Source organism: Bos taurus, chromosome 6 (assembly GCF_002263795.3).
Source record: "Bos taurus isolate L1 Dominette 01449 registration number 42190680 breed Hereford chromosome 6, ARS-UCD2.0, whole genome shotgun sequence".
In the NCBI taxonomy this organism is placed as follows: Eukaryota; Metazoa; Chordata; class Mammalia; order Artiodactyla; family Bovidae; genus Bos; species Bos taurus.
In genome coordinates, this window is record NC_037333.1 from 93,086,550 (window position 1) to 93,106,103 (window position 19,554).

The 19,554-nt window shown below is 43.1% G+C and overlaps 1 protein-coding gene across 1 annotated transcript in view; it reads left to right on the forward strand.

Moving 5' to 3' along the window:
• Positions 1–19,554, forward strand: part of FRAS1 (Fraser extracellular matrix complex subunit 1) — a 534,366-nt gene that overhangs the window by 325,428 nt on the left and 189,384 nt on the right. The window contains 2 exon segments of the mRNA XM_059887796.1: positions 18,353–18,505; positions 18,772–18,918. Coding sequence (XP_059743779.1) covers positions 18,353–18,505; positions 18,772–18,918 — 300 coding nt within the window.

A 19,554-nucleotide genomic window follows, 5' to 3' on the forward strand; every position in this document is an offset into this window, starting at 1 on the left:
GCATCTATTAATCCCATACTCTGAATTTATCCTCCCTACATTTCCCCTTTGGTAGCTGTAGGTTTGTTTTCTACAAAGACTGCAAAATTTTAAATAGCTGGTTTGTCAGGATGGCAGAATTCTAAGGGATTAAATTTTGTTTATGCAGTAATTTTTTAAATGCTGGTTTGTTTTCTCATAAATCTGTGCCAGAGTGTAAGCAAAAGAAGACAAGCATCAGGAAAGAACTACTACTCTCAGAATTTTCATATTGTATTCCAGTACTTGAGTTCTAACCAGTGGTTAATAGGTGTGGCATAAAAACATGTCTCCTGGCTGAATAAATTTGGCAAACTCTTGATTAAGTAAAGTTAAGCAGCTTTCTTTATTATGGAATTTATCAAAACCTTAAATAAGCAAGTGTGCATTGTAAATCTCTGAAATGAAGGGGGCTGTATCCCTCCCCTCGATTAATTATAGCTTCTCCCAGAGTTAACCAATGCTTTGCAGAACAATATTTGGGAAGCCCAGCACTGCTGCTGCTGCTGCTAAGTTGCTTCAGTCATGTCCGACTCTGTGCGACCCCATAGATGGCAACCCACCAGGCTCCCCCATCGCTGGGATTCTCCAGGCAAGAACACTGGAGTGGGTTGCCATTTCCTTCTCCAATGCATGAAAGTGGAACGTGAAAATGAAGTCGCTCAGTTGTGTCCAACTCTTCACAACCCCATAGACTGCAGCCTACCAGGCTCCTCCGTCCATGGGATTTTCCAGGCAAGAGGACTGGAGTGGAGTGCCATTGCCTTCTCCTAGCTGGTGTTAGTATGTTGGACAATTTGTTGGCACTTCCTCAAGATCAAATGAAATACTCAAGCTGTACTCAGATTGCAAATTTCCTTCCTTCCATCCCTTGGTCCCCTCTCTCTCTTCCTTTCTTCCTTCTTTTCTCTGTGGACAAACAGAGAGGGCCCTGAGATTGCTTAGGCTTGCCACTCTCTCAACTGTTGAAGAGCATCAGGGAGCAATCAGTAATTTTCCTCTAATGCTGGGTCTGAGATGTGTTTGCTCTCTGAATCTGAGTTGACAAATTAGAAAACCTGTTAATATCTTTTTTCTTCCAAATCATTAAAAACAAAACGAAACTTCTTGAGTCCCTTCCACAATTTTCCCCAATTACTGTCAATCATTTCTTAAAGAGGACACGGAAAAGTGTGGTGAAGCAGTTGAAAGGCACAGGTTAAAGAGCAACAAATCCTTATTGTGAAATAAGCTGTGAGAATTGCAACACTGAGTGATGAAAAAAGAAACAGTTCAACTTGAATATCATTAAGAACTGGGTGGGATAGAGCCCTATAGAAACCAGTGCTCCAGTTCTCTGCTTCCAGATAAAGTGACTTGAAGCCAGAGATGTGGGAGCCAGTTCTGCTTTATAGCAGTTTCTATGTGTGGGGTGTGGGGGCTTCTCCAATGGCTCAGTGGTAAAGAATCCACCTGCAGTACAGGAGTTGCAGGAGACCCGGGTTCAATCCTGGGTGGGGAAGATCCCCTGGATGAGGGCATGGCAACTCACTCTAGTATTCTTACCTGGAGAATCCCACGGACAGAGGAGCCTGGTGGGCTACGATCCATGGGGTTGCAAAGAGTCGGACACAACTGAAGCAACTGAGCACGCACACACACGTGTGAGGAAGGTTGGCACTGTTCTATATCTTGCTGTAGCTGCTCCTGAGACTGTAAACTGAAAGAAGAAAAAAGGCACACACTAAAACTTGTAACAGTTAATACTTTATTTTCATCATCAAAATCCTACCCATCCATCCCTTCTGGCCTTGCTCAGATTCCTTCCCTTCTAGGACCAGCTTGCTTTTGGCAGCTCCTGACTTGTCATTTTTGGATTTCGAACCACTTGGCATTGACTGGCTCATGTTCTCTGTGAGTGGTCTTTTCATGGTGTCTAGTAATAGGTGACTGTACTGAGAGCTTAGTATATGACAGTGCAATGCTGTGCTCAGTTGCTCCATTGTGTCCAACTCTTTGCAACCCCATGGATGTAGCCCGCCAGGCTCCTCTGTCCATGGAATTTCCCAGGCAAGAATAGTGGATCAGGTTGCCATTTCCTCCTCCAGGGGATTTTATTGACTCAGGAGTTGAACCCGAGTCTCTTGTGTCTCCTGCATCAGCAGGCCCATTTTTTACCACTGCACCACCTAGAAACCCCTTAGTATGTGACAAGCACTGTGCTAAATTGCTTTGAATGCATTTTGCCATTTAATACTGACAGTGATTCTCCAAGGCGGGTACTAATGTGATCTCCATTTTGCATATGAAGAAACTGAGCTGAAGAAAGGTTCAAGCCACTTACTCAAAATGACAAAATTTGGAAGATAGAGCCAAGATTTTAACCTGGAGAGTCATTCCAGAAGTTACATATTGGTTGGCCAGAAGTTGGTTTTGGTTTTCCCATAAGATCTATTTTTTTTTTTAAATTATTCCTATTTTTTAATTTTATTTTTGGCTGTGTTGAGTCTTAGTCGCTGCACTCAGACTTCCCTCTAGTTGTGGTGTGGGCTCCAGGGAGCAAGGGCTCAGTAGCTGTGACTTGTGGGCTTAGTTGTGCTGTGTCTCATGGGATCTTAGTTCCAGTACCAGGGATTGAACCTGCACCCCCTGAGCCATAAGGCAGATTCCTAACCACTGCACCACTGGGGAAGTCCCTTCCCTTAGAGCTTATAGAAAAACCTGAACGAACTTTTTGTGCAATGCTTAACCATTTTGTCCTACTTGATGAGACCAGATATAATAATAGGAACTCAAGAAATTTTCTGGTTGTAGATTAAAAGGTGGATCCTCAGAGTCTCGTATGGCAAGACGGTTGGAGCAGCACTACTGGGGAAAGCTGCAAGAATTTTTTGGTCTGTTTTAAATGCTAAGGAAGTCATTTAAGATTGCAGTGGATTTATATAGTGTATCCCTTGCCAAGTTGCTTGAATCATGTCCAGCTCTTTGCGATGCCATGGACTGTAGCCCATCAGGCTCCTCTGTCCATGGGCATTCTCCAGGCAAAAATACTGGAGTGGGTTGTCATTTCCTCCTCCAGGGGATCTTCCTGACCCAGAGATCAAGCCCGTGTCTCCTGCATTGCAGGCAGATTCTTTACCATCTGAGCCACCAGGGAAGCTCCATATTACGTGTATCTGTATTAAATGAATAAACTTTAAATAAAAACATTAACACCTACTAAAATTCAATAATTTGTATTACTCCTACATGTACTTTAATCTTTTCCAGTGGTTAAATACATGCGTTTTTCATAGTTGTAATCAGCAGCTATGTACAGGCACACCTTTGAAATGTTGGGTTTGGTTTCCGGCCACTGCAATAAAGTGACTATCACAATAAAGCAAGTCACACATATTGTTTGGTTTTTGAGTACTCATAAAAATTATGTTTACACTATATTGTAGTCTATTAAGTGTGCAATAGTTTTATGTCTTAAACACAATGACTATACCTTAAATAAAAATATTTTATTGCTAAAAAATGCTAACTGTCATCTGACAGAGTAGAGTTGCCACAAACCTTCAGGTTGCAAAAGAAAAAAACATAGGTGCAAAGCACAATTAAGTCAAACACAATAAAATGAGGCATGTCTGTATTTCTTTGTCTTTCTCTTAAGTATCACTTTGTATATTTCCATGTCTTAGCAAGTCATTGGAAGAATCCACGTAATTGTAGTTTTTAATGGCTAAATAACATTCCCTTGTATTTGTGTAACTTAACTTGATTGGCTATTTTTTGTGCTATGGTTCTGGGCAATAACCAGCAGGGGATAGAGTTACCGCTTGGTGAGTTAAGTATGACTTCCAAGGTTTAACCTGGGATGAGATCTGCTTTTCATGTTCTTATTAATAGCAATAATGGTGTGGTTTGGTGAATTTTATAATTTTTAAAGTATTTTCTCACTTAACTTTGTCATCCCAAGAAACCTTCCTGCAGAAGTGGGAATAGAGCTCAGTTCAGTGCCTAATCAGCACATAGATGGTGATCAAGAAATGTTGGAATGATTTGATTCTAGCGTCCTAACATCTACTTCAGTCTAGTCCCCTTTCAGTGTGTCCTAAAGTAATTACATCAAGAATCTTCTTGTACAACCCATTGTGTTTTTTTTACATTTTTTTGCTTCTTATCTCTTCTGTTTCACTTTCTATTTCATTCCATCTGGCCCTGTTCTTCTATCTCTATATTTTTTTCAATTTTCTTGTGTCTTATTTTTTTTAACATTTCCCTCTTCATTTTGCTTATCTTCTTTTCTGGCAATGCACATTCTTTTTTCAATTTCTCATCTGTCACCCTATCTCCTATTGCTGGAACTAAGAGATGCAAATCCAATCTCTGTCTGGAACTTTCAATGATTGTCTCTCTCTTGTTCTCAGAGTTTGTGTTGCATTTAAGGGACTGTGCTGTCTGCTGAAAAATGGTTGAATATTTCAAAGCATTTCTTTTCTTTGAACTTTTGGGGAAAAAAAGAACATGACCTATGCTTAAATTGAAGCCTTCCTAAATTAAAAAAGAAAAAAAGAACAGCAGCTTTTCTCCTTTTTGTGACTTTTGTATTTTCTCCTTTTTGTGACTTTTACTAGACAGTATCTACCTAGCCTTGGAAATGACCTTACTTAAAAGTCTTCAACTTGGCAGGGCTCCCAATGAAGTTAGGATTGCTTTGTCTTCAGAACTACAGGCCAGGGCCTGAATTGTAGAGAAGGTTTGACTGCTTATGTGTAAAGAATACCATTGAATTTGGGTTCCACAGGTTGTCCTTAAGTACTAAAGACAGAAAAATTGCTATGGCTGCACTTACCTACTTTTTTTACACACATAAATCTCTCCATTTACATGTAATAGGCAAAAATCATGACTTAGATGTAAGTGTGATCATCAGTATCAATGGCAGTCCTGATTGGGCTTGCCCCAGATTAACAATAATGGCTAATGTGTATTGAGCACTTACTATGTACTAACTCCTCCCATACATTGTCTCATTTAATCCTGACTGTGACCCTGGAAGGTCAGAGCTGTGATTAGTAACATTTCCACGTTGTAACCCGAGAGACTAAGGTAAGAGACATTAACCAGCTTACCCAATGTTCCACAGCTAGTATGCAGTAGAGCTTGGCTTTGAAGCAGCGCCACTTCAGAGGGTACACGTGTGAACCCTGGGTCACCAGCCTTCATGACCCAATCTAGGTCCAGTAGGACCTTCTCTTCTCCGAAACAGTATTACTTGTCGTTCTTTCTGAGGCTTTGGCACCTTGCACACCATGGCCTTTCCATATACACTCACTACACTTTCCCTAAACTCTCACTCCCACCAGTTTATATCTTTGCTTTCTTATGTGTTTGGAAGATTAACATAATCTCCTAAAAACAACAACAGCAGAAGAAACTTCCTCACTTCTTCCCCTTGAATCTCTCTGTATCTTCTTCTAAATACCTTTCCCTTCATTCCTTTCTTTGAGAAGGGATATGTCTGCTTTCTGAACATTTGATCCACAGGAACAATATACTCAAAAAGCACGAAAGAATACCTGCCTCACCTCTACCAGAGGTGGTACTTTTTTTCCTTCTCCTGACTCTCTTCATCCACTACTGATGTTTCACCAGTATAATTCAAAAGTAAGTACAGTTGATGCTTGAACGATGTAGGTTTGAACTGCATGGGTTTACTCGTGTTCAGATATTTTTCACTAGTAAATACTACAGTATTATACTGTCTGTGGTTGGTTGAATCTGAGGACATGGAGGAATGGGGATGCAGAGGGCTGACTACAAGTTATACTCCAATTAACCTTTGCATTGTTCAAAGGAGTTGATCATAATTATAATTTAAAATTGAGTTACACCCACTTCCTTCCCACCCCTCTTCCACATTCTAGTCACCGCCACATCTTGCAAAGCTCAAGTCCCTCTTATTTCCTTTGGATAAATAATTCTCTGGCCCTCCTTAGATGCCAGTTGTATTTTGTTGTTGTTCAGTCACTCAGTCATGTCTGGCGCTTTGCGACCCCATGGACTTCAGCACACCAGGCTTCCCTGTCCTTCACTATCTCCCAGAGTTTGCTCAGACTCATGTCCACTGAGTCAGTGATGCCATCCAACCATCTCATCCTCTGTCACCCACTTCTCCTGCCTTCATCGTTTCCCAGCATCAGAGTCATTTCCAATGAGTTGGCACTTCACACCAGGTGGCCAAAGTATTGGAGCTTCAGCTTCAGTTGTATCTTAGGTGTGGCTTTCTTCTGACATTGGACCTTGTCCTGAGCGTCTTGAGGGAAGGGTCTCACTGACTCAATGCTCTGTCTGCCGCAGTAGCTTCCACAGTTCCTCACACCCAACGGACATCCCGGAGGTGTTACTGAAGTGAACTTTTTTCTATATTGGAGGGAAGGCAAGATTAAAACATAAACTGGGGGGAAGAGAGGTTAGATACAAGGTGTCAGGATACTTGGACAGGAAGGGTGCTTATTTCCCCTGTTGGCAGCAAGAAATTGCATCAGACCTGAGGAAGGAGCTTCACTCTTACATCTCACGCTGCCTCTCGCTCCCTTCTTCTTCTAGCCGCCTGTCTCTGTGGGTGCTACCCTGGGCTTCTCACCACATTTGTAAGTTTGTCAACACTGGGCAGAAATCACTGTCCTGTATCGTTAAGCTCTGTCTACAGTAGTGGGCTTTGTTGCTGTTTCTTTATTGGTTTTTCCCAGGGTAAAACTGCAGCCACAGACACTGAAAAATGGCAAGTTTTATTTATTTGTTTTTGTACTAACTCAGAGCTAACCCTAAACAGAGCACACGATTTATAAGCGCTCATGAGTGGGCTTTTCGTACTGTTCATCGGGTTCTCAAAGCAAGAATACTGAAGTGGTTTGCCATTCCCTTCTCCAGTGGGCAGGGAAGCCTGGCATTCTGCAGTCCATGGGGTTGCAAAGAGTCGGACATGACTGAGCGACGGAACTGACTGGTGGGTGGGCTAGGACCAAAGTAATGTTCCAAAGGGGAAGTGAGGGGCTTCTTTTACTTCTGCCATCTGTATGTTATTTTCTGGCTTCCTGCTATGCTTGCCTCACAAATAGAACCCCATCAGTTTTCAAAGTGGCATCCAAATTCAGAATCCGTACACACTTCAAGGACCCTGAGCTTCAGCATGGAATCATTTCCTTCTCGCCTGATGAGGAATAGCTACAAGTTCTGATTATTTTAACAGCTTCCAAACACATTTAATGTGGTTGCATTAAGAACCTAATCGACTGACAGGACATTATTAAAAGCCTCACTGTGTATCTAAATACATTTTTATAGGTCCATTATTTATCAGCTAAGGAGTCATGGCCCCATAAAACCAACATGCAAAGCCATTGCTTCGACAGTACACATTTACTTTAATATCTTCAAGCTTTTTTGACTTGGCTCCAAAGACGTGAAATAAGTCATTTCACTGCCATGTGCTTCCATCCATCATGATTGTGGGTAATCCTCACTGATCCTCGAAGCAGAGCCTTTGTGATTTGAAGAAAGCCTCACACCGTGATGACCTCATATAATTTCCTCACAGCAGCAGGATGAAGTATTAGAGGATATTGCCACTGCTGAGTCAAAATATTAATTTTTTACATATTTACATTTTTAGCATGTGCACATGCTGTGCACATTTAGAAAACAAATGGAATCCACTGCTTGCTTAAAAATAAGAAATGTATTTATTTCAGCGTGAGCCGATACTCCGCTTCCAGGCTCCCTTATAATGTGTTCATTAATTTGTGGGTTTAACGTGCTACTTCACCGGGTTTGTGAGCAAGCAGACACATAAACAAATAACTGGAATTCCAGCTACCCTCCTCGCTCCACCTATTTAATATATAGTGATATATGAAGTCTGAAATGGAGGTAATGTGTATGATCTGAAACAGGCTACACGTAAATGTGTCTGGGGTCTCTCTCCTCTGTCTCCGCTGTCATCCTTAATGAGTCTTTTATTTAAAGACTCTTTACTGTAATTGAAATAGTGACAAATAAGGATTTACTTACTAAGTAGCAATGGGAGGATTTGAGAGACGGCCTCCTGAACTGTGCTGTTTTTAAGCAATTAAGGGATACGCGCTCACCATTTAGGCATATTTGAGGTTAGTCTCCTCTTTCGATTACAGACGGGAAGGTCAGCGGAAAATGCCCTTTCTGCACAGATGGGGCTTTGAGAATGGACCGTTAATCCTCGCAGAGGCTCCTAGATTGGTGGGTTGGAAATTCAGTTCCTCTATTTTAGTAACTGTGGTTCTGGTACAAATTAAGCAGTGACAGTATAAACTTGCTCTGATGTATCCTGTGAACTTGTTCCAGATATCACCTGTAGGGAGGAATGGGACTGCAGGTGGGATAAGGAGGACTACAGAGGAATTTGCTGTTTTGTTGGCCTAATGGAGAAGGCAATGGCACCGCACTCCAGTACTCGCCTGGAAAATCCCATGGATGGAGGAGCCTGGTAGGCTGCAGTCCATGGGCTCGCTAAGAGTCGGACATGACTGAGCGACTTCACTTTCATCTTTCACTTTCATGCATAGGAGAAGGAAATGGCAACCCTCTCCAGTGTTCTTGCCTGGAGAATCCCAGGGACGGTGGAGTCTGATGGGCTGCCATCTCTGGGGTCGCACAGAGTTGGACACGACTGAAGCGACTTAGCAGCAGCAGCAGCAGCTGACATTAATAGCATTTTAAGGACACTTTAAAAGCTTGTGTTCCCAGAGAACTCAACTCGGGCTCTCTGATGACCTAGGAGGGTTTAGGATGAGGGGAGTGGTTGGTGGCAGGGAAGCTCAGGAAGAAGTGGAGATTTGTATTCTTAGAGCTGCTTCAAGTTGTTGTACAGCAGAAACCAACACGACATTGTAAAGCAATGTCTTCCAATTAAAAAAAAAAGATGTTGTGCTCCTACCAGTGTGAGTCCAGCAAGAATCTGAATCAGGACTTGTCAGATGGTCACCACCTACTAAGAAGAATTCAAGACTGGCCTCCAAATCAGCTTAATTCTTAAAAAATATGCCCCATTGATTTTATTGTGCATGAAGTGACTATTGTGGTAGCAGTTCCCTGGGACACATAGTCACCTCCTGCGGTGTCTGGAGATGGGCTCATAGCGCCTCTTAATTATGTTTAGATTGTATAATTAGTGCATCTGGCTGGCCATAGGGAGATTTCTCTCTTCATTATCTCGAATTGTACTGACAGGGCAGTTGTAAATTGCCACACGTGCAGCCAAGTTTCTCCCTGCTCCTCTTGGCCTGAAGTAAATTGAAAAGCAGGTGGTGCAGGCCAGGTCAGCCTTTTCCCAGGCCTTCAAATTCCCCACAGTTTCCTGGTATTTTCACTCCAATATTTTATTCTTTCATTTAACATATAGATAAGGGCTCCCTTATCTAGATAAGGACAGGGAAGCCTGGCATGCTGCAGTCCATGGGATTGCAAAGAGTCAAATACGACTTAGTGACTGAACAAGGGCTCCCTAACTAGGTACTACTGATTTAGCCAAATTCTACCTTGTAAATTTTAAAGGCATTTTGGAAGCTGGCAGATTGCTCAAAAGTCTTCCCTGGTCATGTCTGAAAGATAAACCACTGGTATATTGGTTTTCCTTCTCAAAGGACACCCAAGGTCTCCATTCCTGGTCTCGACAGCCTTTATACACTTACACAATAGTACTCTTAGTTTTCTGAATATGCCTACTCTAGCATAAGCCTCAGCAGGTCAGCAGTGGACGTTAACAGAGAAGGGTCTTCTATGAATATAATGTAAGTGGGCAGGAGACAGAAGCCCGGGGACCTCTCTCTTCTTCCCTTAAGTTTGTGTTGAAAGCTGTCATGTGGCAGTTTTCTTGGCTTGTTGCTTCTTGGTTGCTGTTTTCATGTCTTCTGCCATCACTAGTCACCTTTCATATAATGTCTCATTTAAATCTGTAGTAAAAACACAGAAGACCTCAGTAGACAGACTGGCAAAGAATACAGACACACAGACCAATTCCCAGTCACCATGAGAATAAATCCATACTCTTTCCTGACTTACAAGGTATTCCAAAACTAGCATAGCCAGGTCCTGAGCAGCTCTTTCGTAGTTCTTCAACATCCAAGTGTATAGAACCTTTTTCAGTTCCTTGAAGGCATCCTGTTCTGTTGAGCTTCTGGGTTTCTGCTTGTTTTCCTTCTTCTTGGGACCTTTCCAAGCTCCATCCCCCAACTCATTGCCTCTCGCAGCTAACTCCCACTTAGTTTTCCAGCCTCTTCCAGGCAGCCTTCCCTGACTCCTGGACTGAGCTGGTCGCCTGTCAGAGACTTCCATGGTCCCTGTGCTTGCCTCATTTACATTTTACAAAAGTTTGCACTGATCTCAATGTAGTCCCATATCTAAGCATCTGCCTTACAATCTCTTGTTGCTCACCCTGCTCTGCCACCATCTCTATTGCCTTAGGACCCAGGACTCAGTTTGGGCACAACCTTCTTTAAAGTCAGGAAGCACAGACTAAGTCTATTTTAGTGTTGTATTCTTGAATATCCTACTTGGCTACTTCCAACCTGTTCCATGGGAGGGAGGGGAGAGGAGGGGCAAAGTGGAGGGTCTTTCTGCTCCTTCTTCCTCTCCAGCTTGAAGGGTTTTTCTAGGCTGAGGGACTGATGTGGAGAGCATAGGGGTTGTATTGGTAGGGAAGGGTCTGAGTCTCCTTGTTCCAGTTCCACATTTAAGTTTCTTTTGTCATCTATCTTTCACCTGCTCCCTGGGCTCCATGAATTTGGCATCTGTGCTGGTCTGATTCTGCTAACTTTCTCCGGGAGCACGTGGTGCCCATGCTCCCTGGTCCAGTGGGGGATGGATGCAGTGGATGAGGAAAGAATTCATTGGTTGAGATCTCAACCTACTGTTTGATTACACATATCTGATACTCAACTGTCATCCTGTATCTTGGGTCCTCACCTGCACCATAGTGAAAGCTCTATGAGTACAAGAGACATTTGAACAGCTTTATGGTTTGAAATAAAGATTTGTTACATGTTCAGCTTCACTTATAATAAAAGAAATCTGAATCAAAACAACTATCTAACAGCAGTTTTCACCAGCCAAATTAGCCAGATTGTTTTATTTTTTTAAATGTCTTAGTGCAGGCAAAGTTATGATGAAACAATTGGACAGAAATTTGTAATACCTATTGAGAATTTCACGTTTGTTTCATGACTGCAGTGGCTAAAAGTGTATGATCTGGAGTCAGTGTGAGCAAATGACAACTTCTGAGTCTTTCCTCATCTTTAAAATAGAGATAATAACATTGCCTACCTCATCTTTTCAAATGAGATTATGCATTTATGATAATTAATACAGTGCTTGATGTATATTCAAACCTCAATAAATGTAAGCTATAATAATAATATTAGCTGTACTTATGACACTGTCACTTAGGAAATAATCTGAAAAGCACAAGTGAATTATCTTGGCCTTCATTATAAAAGTGGATGAATTGAAAGTAAGTGATCAAGGATAAGAAAAATGGTAAGGGACTTCCCTGGTTGTCCAGTGGTTAAGAATCTGCTTTCCAGTGCAGGGGACATGAGTTCAATCCCTGTTCAGGGATCTAAGATCCCACATGCCTTGGAGTAACTAAGCTTATGTGCCACAACTACTGAACTACTGAACTCTCACCCTCAGCTAGAGAGAAGCCCTCGTGCTGTGACTAAAACCCAACACAGCTAAAAATAAATATTTTTTTAAAAAAAGAAAATGGTAAATTTGGTTTATTCAATGCTAGAATATTATGCAGTCCCCAAAAATGATGTTTATGAAGAGTCCCTCAATGGCATATGGAAATGATGGCATTGAATTAAAAAAAAGTACTATATGGTATTAAATTTTAAAAAGTTATTATATAATGACATTTAGTAGAATCTCATCTACATAATGGAGAAGGCAATGGCACCCCACTCCAGTACTCTTGCCTGGAAAATCCCATGGATGGAGGAGCCTGGTGGGCTGCAGTCCATAGGGTCACTGAGAGTCGGACACGACTGAAGTGACTTAGCAGCAGCAGCAACATCTATGTAAAAATCTATATAGGGAAAATTGTACAGAAAAAGAACTAAGAGAAAAAGTTCTATGTGAGTAGCTATTTACTCTGAAAGATTTATGTAGGGGGATTGTTGTGTTTATTTATGCTTTATAAAAATGCTTTTCATAGTTTCTTCCATGGCTCGCTTTGTAGTCAGAAAAATAAAATTGTAAGCTCCCTGTCTTGAGCCCCACTCAGCCCCTCTCAGTGTGGAAGATCACAATGGGCTCCCAGGCTTGATTGGTGCCCAGGGGGACTGGCCACTTGTAGCCTGTCACCCCTGAGCAGTCTTCCTGTGGGAACAATGCTTTTCTGACTGTAGTCAGGACACTGGAATTAGTCCTCAAGCCCTGTTGCTCTGATTTCTGGCTTCTTTACCTGCACATCATAACTCATTTTGAGCTCTCCCAAGGAATTCTTTCCTATAATTTTGACTTCAAGCCTCTTAAGACAAAGGTGTTTCCTAGGTTTTAGGAATTTAGTTTTCTTTTCTAGTTGGTTTAATAAAAGTCAGTCAACCTTCAGGTTGACTCCACACAAGATTTGAGAGCATATTGGTTTTATGTGGTCTTCTGTTGGGAGGTTGTTATAAGACAGATTTAGGAAGAAAGAGTTGCAGGAATGTATTGTAGCTCAACTGATAAAGAATCCACCTGCAATGTGGGAGACCTGGGTCTGATCACTGGGTTAGGAAGATCCCCTGGAGAAGGGAAAAGCTACCCACTCCAGTATTCTGGCCTAGAAAATTTCATAGACTATATAGTCCATGGAGTTGCAAAGATTCAGACATCACTGAGCGACTTTCACTACTACTGCTGTTTACATTAACAACCCAGGAGGGCTTCCCCAGTGATGCTAGTGGTAAAGAACTCGCCTGTCAATGCAGAAGACCCAAGAGACACAGGTTCTGGGTGGGGAAGATCCCCTGGAGGAGAGCTTGGCAACCCATGCCAGTATTCATGCCTGGAGAATCCCATGAGCAGAGGAGCCTGGTGGGCTACAGTCCATAGGATCACAAATAGTCGGACACGATGGAAGCAACTTTGCACAGTACGTACACGCATTAACACAGGACTCAGGCAGTTGTTTTGGGGTGAATCTATTCCTAGGATTGGGTGTTTAGTATGACTTATTAAAAATGATTTTATTCATTTATTTTTGTCTGTGCTGGTCTTTGTTGCTGCACGGGCTTTTCTTTAGTTGCGGTGAGCAGGGGCTCCTCTCTGTTGCAGTACGTGAGCTTCTCATTGTGGTGGCTTGTCTTGATGTGGAGCACAGGTTCTAGGGCATAAGCACAGGCTCAACAGTTGTGGAGCACAGGCTTAGTTTCTCCATATCATGTGGAATCTTCCCAGACCAGGGATCGAACCTGTGTCTCCTGCAGTAGCAGGTGAATTCTTTATCATTGCATCACGTGGGAAGCCTCCAGCATGACTTTTTAAGCTATGGATAAATGAATAAGGAATGAGTACAGGTAGTGCGGATGCTGAAGCTGAAACTCCAGTACTTTGGCCACCTCATGCGAAGAGTTAACTCATTGGAAAAGACTCTGATGCTGGGAGGGATTGGGGGCAGGAGGAGAAGGGGATGACAGAGGATGAGATGGCTGGATGGCATCACCGACTCGATGGACATGAGTTTGGGTGAACTCCGGGAGTTGGTGATGGACAGGGAGGCCTGGCATGCTGCAATTCATGGGGTTGCAAAGAGTCAGACACGACTGAGCGAATGAACTGAACTGAACAGGTAGTACACATAAAGAATCCAACTCTCCAAACTCGAGTAGTTACAGTCTCGTGTATAATGTGAAACTGTAAACTAACCTGGATTAATGTGATGCTTTGGGTAATGTGCAGTTGATTGTTTTATTTTTTCAGGCGTCACTCATTGATTTCTCCTTGCCTCTGGGTACTCACTCCATCATGCGTTGTGGTGTGTGTGGTGATTGATTCCACACCTCTTTAAGGCTTAATATGGAGCCGTGGAGAGAGGCAGAGGCCCTGAGTAATTGTGAAGTCTCTGCAACTCTCTCCTTTATTTGTATTGAAATATAATTGACCCACAGCACTGTGTTAGTTCCTGGTGTACAACATAGTGATTTGATATTTCTATACATTATAAAATGATCACCACAATGAGTCTAGTTACCGTCTGTCACCATAGAAAGTTATTATGGTATTATAGCCAGTGTTCCCCATGCTGCACATTTTATCCCCATTACTTATTTATTTTGTCACTAGAAGTTTGTATCTCTCCTTCGCCCCCACCTGTTTCACTCATCCCCTCTCCAGCACTCTCCTCTCTGGCCACTGCCTGTTTGTTTTCTCCATCTTTGACTCCGTTTCATGTTCTTTTTTTTCTTGCTTTTTAGATTCCATATGTAAGTGAAGTTATATGGGATTTGTCTTTCTCTATCTGACCTATTTCATTTAGCATATACCCTCAAGGTCCATCCATGTGGTTGCAAATGGCAACATTTTATTCTTTCTATGGTTGAGTGATATTCCATTGGGAATATATATATATACTACATCTTCTTTATCCATTCATCTACAGATGGACATTTAAGTGGCTTTCATATCTTGACCTTTATAAATAATGCTGCAGTGAAGATAGAGGTGCATGTACGTTGTCAATTTAGCGTTTTTGTTTTCTTCAGAAAAATATGCAGACATGAAATTTTTAAGCTTTTGAGACACCTCCATCCTGTTTTCCATAGTGGCTATACCACTTCACATTCCCTCTCTCTGCAACTCTTGGCCCTTTCCACAGGCTTTTGGTAGCTGTTTACCAGACCAGGATGATGCAAACAGCCATGTCTGATTCTAAGACCTTCGGCAAATGAGAGTTAGGGGGATAGAAGAGGTTGAGGGTTGTGAGGTATTTCTACACTTATCAGGCAACAAGGGGCAGAGAATGACTGAGAGGAGCCTCAGGACAAAGCACAGGAAGAGGGGAAAGGAGGTCGAGGAGGACGGGCGATCTGAAGTGTCGTGTGTTGCAGACACTTTGGGTGAGTTAGGCTTCCCACGTGGCTCAGTGGTAAAGACTCCACCCGTGGTGCAGGAGACTCAAGAGACACAGGTTCGATCCCTGGGTTGGGATGATCCCCTGGAGTAGGAAATGGCAACCCACTCTAGTATTCTTGCCTGGAAGTTTCCATGGACTGAGGAGCCTGGTGGGCCACAGTCCATGGGGTTGCAAACAGCCAGACATGACTGAGTACAGCACATGGTACAGGAGTTAGAGGAGGCCATTGCATCTGGTCTTAGGTGGTCAGAGCCCTTTTCAAGAGTGGTAAAAGCTGAACTGTGGAGGCAGAAGGCAGATAACAGTGTGGTGAGAAGTTAGACAGGCAAGACAGTTGGGTGGTGAGGGGAAGGCAAGAGATGGAATGGTTGTTGAGAAAAGTTTTGGGGGGAGTAAGTAATGCAGAACACATTTGGAGGTTGATGTCAAGGAGAATGAAGAGAGATGGGGGTAAAAGATGTAATAATGTTGCCATAATGTTCAAATAATGTTGAGTATTGGATCAAAAAATATGGGTGGAGGAATTAGCCTCCCCTTGGGAGGGGAGATGAGTTGAAATAAAAAGAGGTTGACAGGAAAGAAACAAAGGTACTCATGCTTGATGGGGTGAATCAAGTAGAGGGTGAAATAACCTGGGAGGAGCTGGGAGGGCGGCAGGGTGGGTTCTGATGACTGGGGAAGAGTAGCAAGGGTTTCAAAGCAGCTGCCACGAGGGACTCCCCTGGTGGACTGGCAACTGAGACTGTGCTCCCAAGGCAGGGGACCCGAGTTCAATTCCTGGTCAGGGAACAAGATCCCATGTGCCTCAACTAAAACCCAGTGCAGCCAAATAAATAAATAAAAATAAACATATTTTTAAAAAGCAGTTTCCATGAGAGTGGGAAGGAACGTCCATGAACTAGCTCCAGCTGCCTTTAGAATTATTTCATACACATCACACAATTCATTCAAACAGTGTCTAGAGTTCCACACAATCAGACAAATCCATAAATATTTGTTTATTGTAGCCACAAAATACTCAAGAGATCTGCTTACTTTCTTTTCAAAGCATCTCCTTGGTGATTATTCTTTTTCCTTTCTCTAATTGTATGCTGGAGAAAGCCTCAGTTAGAGGCAACTAGTTTTTAGACCACTGCACACCTGCAGATCTCGTTGACGCATGCCTGAGCCCGGCACTCTCGTAAGCACTGGCTTAAATGAAGAGGAAGAGGCCAAGACTTTTCAGACAATGGAGCCTTGAATCCGTCCTGTTTCCTGGGTTTCCAATTCTAACCTGTACCCACTCATCAAGGTAATCATACAATAGAGCCACCTCCATCTGCTCCAGTGACTTTTCAGTGCTCCTGGCACTGAGAGGAGAGTACACAAAAAAAGAAAACAAAAATGTTGGAATTGTGTGGAAGCCATACACTGAATCAGGGGGAAATAGCCTCCTTATCAGATTTCTCTTGATACACCCATCATTTCCTTTATAATTTACTGAAGGACTGTAATGGGGATTAATTTGCCTCATAGGATATCAAGAATAGTTTCTAATATTGGCAAAAGGCTGCAAGAAACTTGAAACTCCTGAAGTTCAGAGAAAGGTCAGATGCTGTTCGTTTATGTGCCGCTATAAAAAAGTTGGCATTTTTGAGGAGGACACTCCAGGTTCAACTTCTGGAGTGACTGCAGAGGCCCCAGAAAGACTTCTTGTGTGGATGAATGGGTACTGGGTATGGAGTTAACATCTCTTCTTTGGCATAGAACATGTCTCAGATGATCAGCAATTAGAAAGAGTGTCACTGAGGCTTAGAGAGAAAGAAAGAAGAAAAGAAAGTGCTAAGTTGTGTCCAACTTGTGATCCCATGAACTGTGGCCCATCAGGTTCCTCTGTCCATTCTTGCCTGGGATTCTCCAGGCAAGAATACTGGAGTGGGTTGCCATTTCCTTCTCCAGGGGAACTTCCCGACCGAGGAATTGAGCCCAGGTCTCCCGAATTGCAGGCAGATACTTTATCAACTGAGGTAATCAATTTTTTTTTATTGACAAGGATTCTTTAGTCTCAATATTTCTAGAAATCACAGTCTCTGTCTACAAGACTTTAGGATGATTAGACATACCTGGCTACTGAATGGTGCTTTAGTGACTGCAAACAGTGCTTTGAATCCTAGCGGGGAAGATAGACAGACCATATAACCAGACCTTTATTTTCCTAGGTCTTTACTCCTTTTTCATTTTGGGGGGTAATTTGTGGCTTCCATCCTTGGGATGGAGGGTAGTAAATGGGACTTGAAGCATTATTACCACTTAAAATAGGAAAGAGGAAGTTTTCACCTATAGGGAGAGCTACACACAACCAAGTTCTCTAATCAGAGGAGGACTGTTATACGGGTGAGAACAAGAAAGAGTGCTGGCCGTCCCAGATAATTAATCTTTGACTTTTAAACTGAACTCTTCTTTGTAACTTGACCTCTTTGTTGCAGTTTAGTTGCTAAGTCGTGTTTCACTCTTTGAAACCCTATGGTCTGTAGCCCGCCAGGCTCCTCTGTCCATGGAATTCTCCAGGCAAGAATACCGAAGTGGGTTGCCATTTCTATCTCCAGGGGATCTTCCCCACCCAGGGATCAAGCCCACATCTTCTGCATTGGCAAGCAGATGCTTGACCATTGAGCCACCAAGGAAACTCTAACTTTACCTCTAGTTAAGGATTGAAAATTTCCCCCAATTCAATTATCAGCTAACCCTAATCCTCTCACACCAATGTCTGAGACTGGAGAGCTGACTCTGGAAGACCCCCTTTGGGAGGTGGAGCCTCGTGGAGGTACTGAGCATACTAAGAAGCTCTGTGAATGAGGAGGGGCTCTCTGTATTTGAGCTCTCAGAGCTCTCTGTGTTGATCTGATGGACTGTTTCTGTTATCTGACAGTTCTTTCTACACTCCTGGCAAGTATCTATCACAGGCTGCGCTAGGGTTTGAAGGCTGTTCAATTGGAAAGGGACGAAGACTCAATTGCTGTGCTGGGCCTGGCCATTTGCTAAAAACCTCAAACACACCGTTTGTACTGGTCCCAGGCTTCTACTTTACTGATGTACACACTGCCTTCAGGCTACTCCCCAGCTGTCTGCGCTGCAGCAGTGGTCATTGCAATCCCTTTTACCCTTCAATGTAGAAATGAGACACTGCTTTCATAGCATCCGTGCCTTCTCTCTGTGCCCCTCTGTCCTCTCTAGACTGCCACCCTCTGTGCCATCACTGTGCAGCCAACCTCCGTGACACCGGGAGCGTCTGCCTGCGGTGCCAGAATGCCCGGAACCTGCTGCTGGGGGACCGCTGTGTCCCTGATTGCCCTTCTGGGTACTTCGTGGAGAGAGGAGCTTGTAAAAGTGAGTAAGTGCTGGACGCAGGAGCAGGCGGTGCCTCGTGATCTTCTTTCACTTGGGGCTCGTACCTGAGAAGGCTTGAACCTCCAGAGAGAGAGATAGAAAGCGAGAAGCACACCAGTACAGGGGGGAGTCACGCCAGTGCAGGGGGAAGTAAAGCATACCAGTTAACCCTCTCCGTGCGGGAGCTTTTATTAGTGGCTCTGGGTGTGCTGCTTTGGAAGGTAATTTGGGTTCATGGGTTCCCTCCGTGTCTCATCTCTCTGCAGAATGTCACTCCTCCTGCAGGACCTGCCAGGGCAGGGGTCCGTTCTCCTGCTCCTCCTGTGACACTGGCCGTGTTCTGTCCCACCTTGGCACCTGCAGTATCGCCTGCTTCCCCGGGCACTATCTCGATGATAACCGTGTTTGTCAGCGTAAGTTTTTTTAAAAAATGAACTGTGTATCCTTTCTTGCTCTTCTGAGGTCATGGAAGGACATAGAGATTTTTTTGCTTCCATATTCTTACCTAACCTTTATTTTTAGAAAAGAAAGAGAAAGAATCTACAAAGCATATGGAGGTGATGAATAGATGATAACTCAGATATGGGCCTAATTGGAAGTGCTGGGCTAGGTCTCTCCTTTGCAAATACCAGCTGTGTGATCTTGGGCCAATCATTTAACCTCTCTGTACTGTAGTTATCTCATTAAAATAATTAAAATGTTAGTCTATTTTTTTCCTATGGTTTCTTTTAGTGAGTCATTTCCAAGATCCTAAGCGGAGAACAGAGCTCATTTGAAGTACACAAGCCATGACCTCAGCACTTCACTGGGTTTGTTTTTGAGATATGTTTGTTGAATATTGACAGTATGCAAGGCTTGATGTGCTACAGGGCATTCAGTTTCTGCCCAAACAGTAGTTATTTTTGTCTTGCATGAGAGCTACTTGTATAGATGTCTTAGTTCTCAAATAAGCCAAAGCATGATTAATTATCTGAGTCACACACAAACGAAGAGTTGGGATAAATTGGGGCAAGGGCAAATCGGAGGGGGAAAAATCAGGAAGTGCTTCA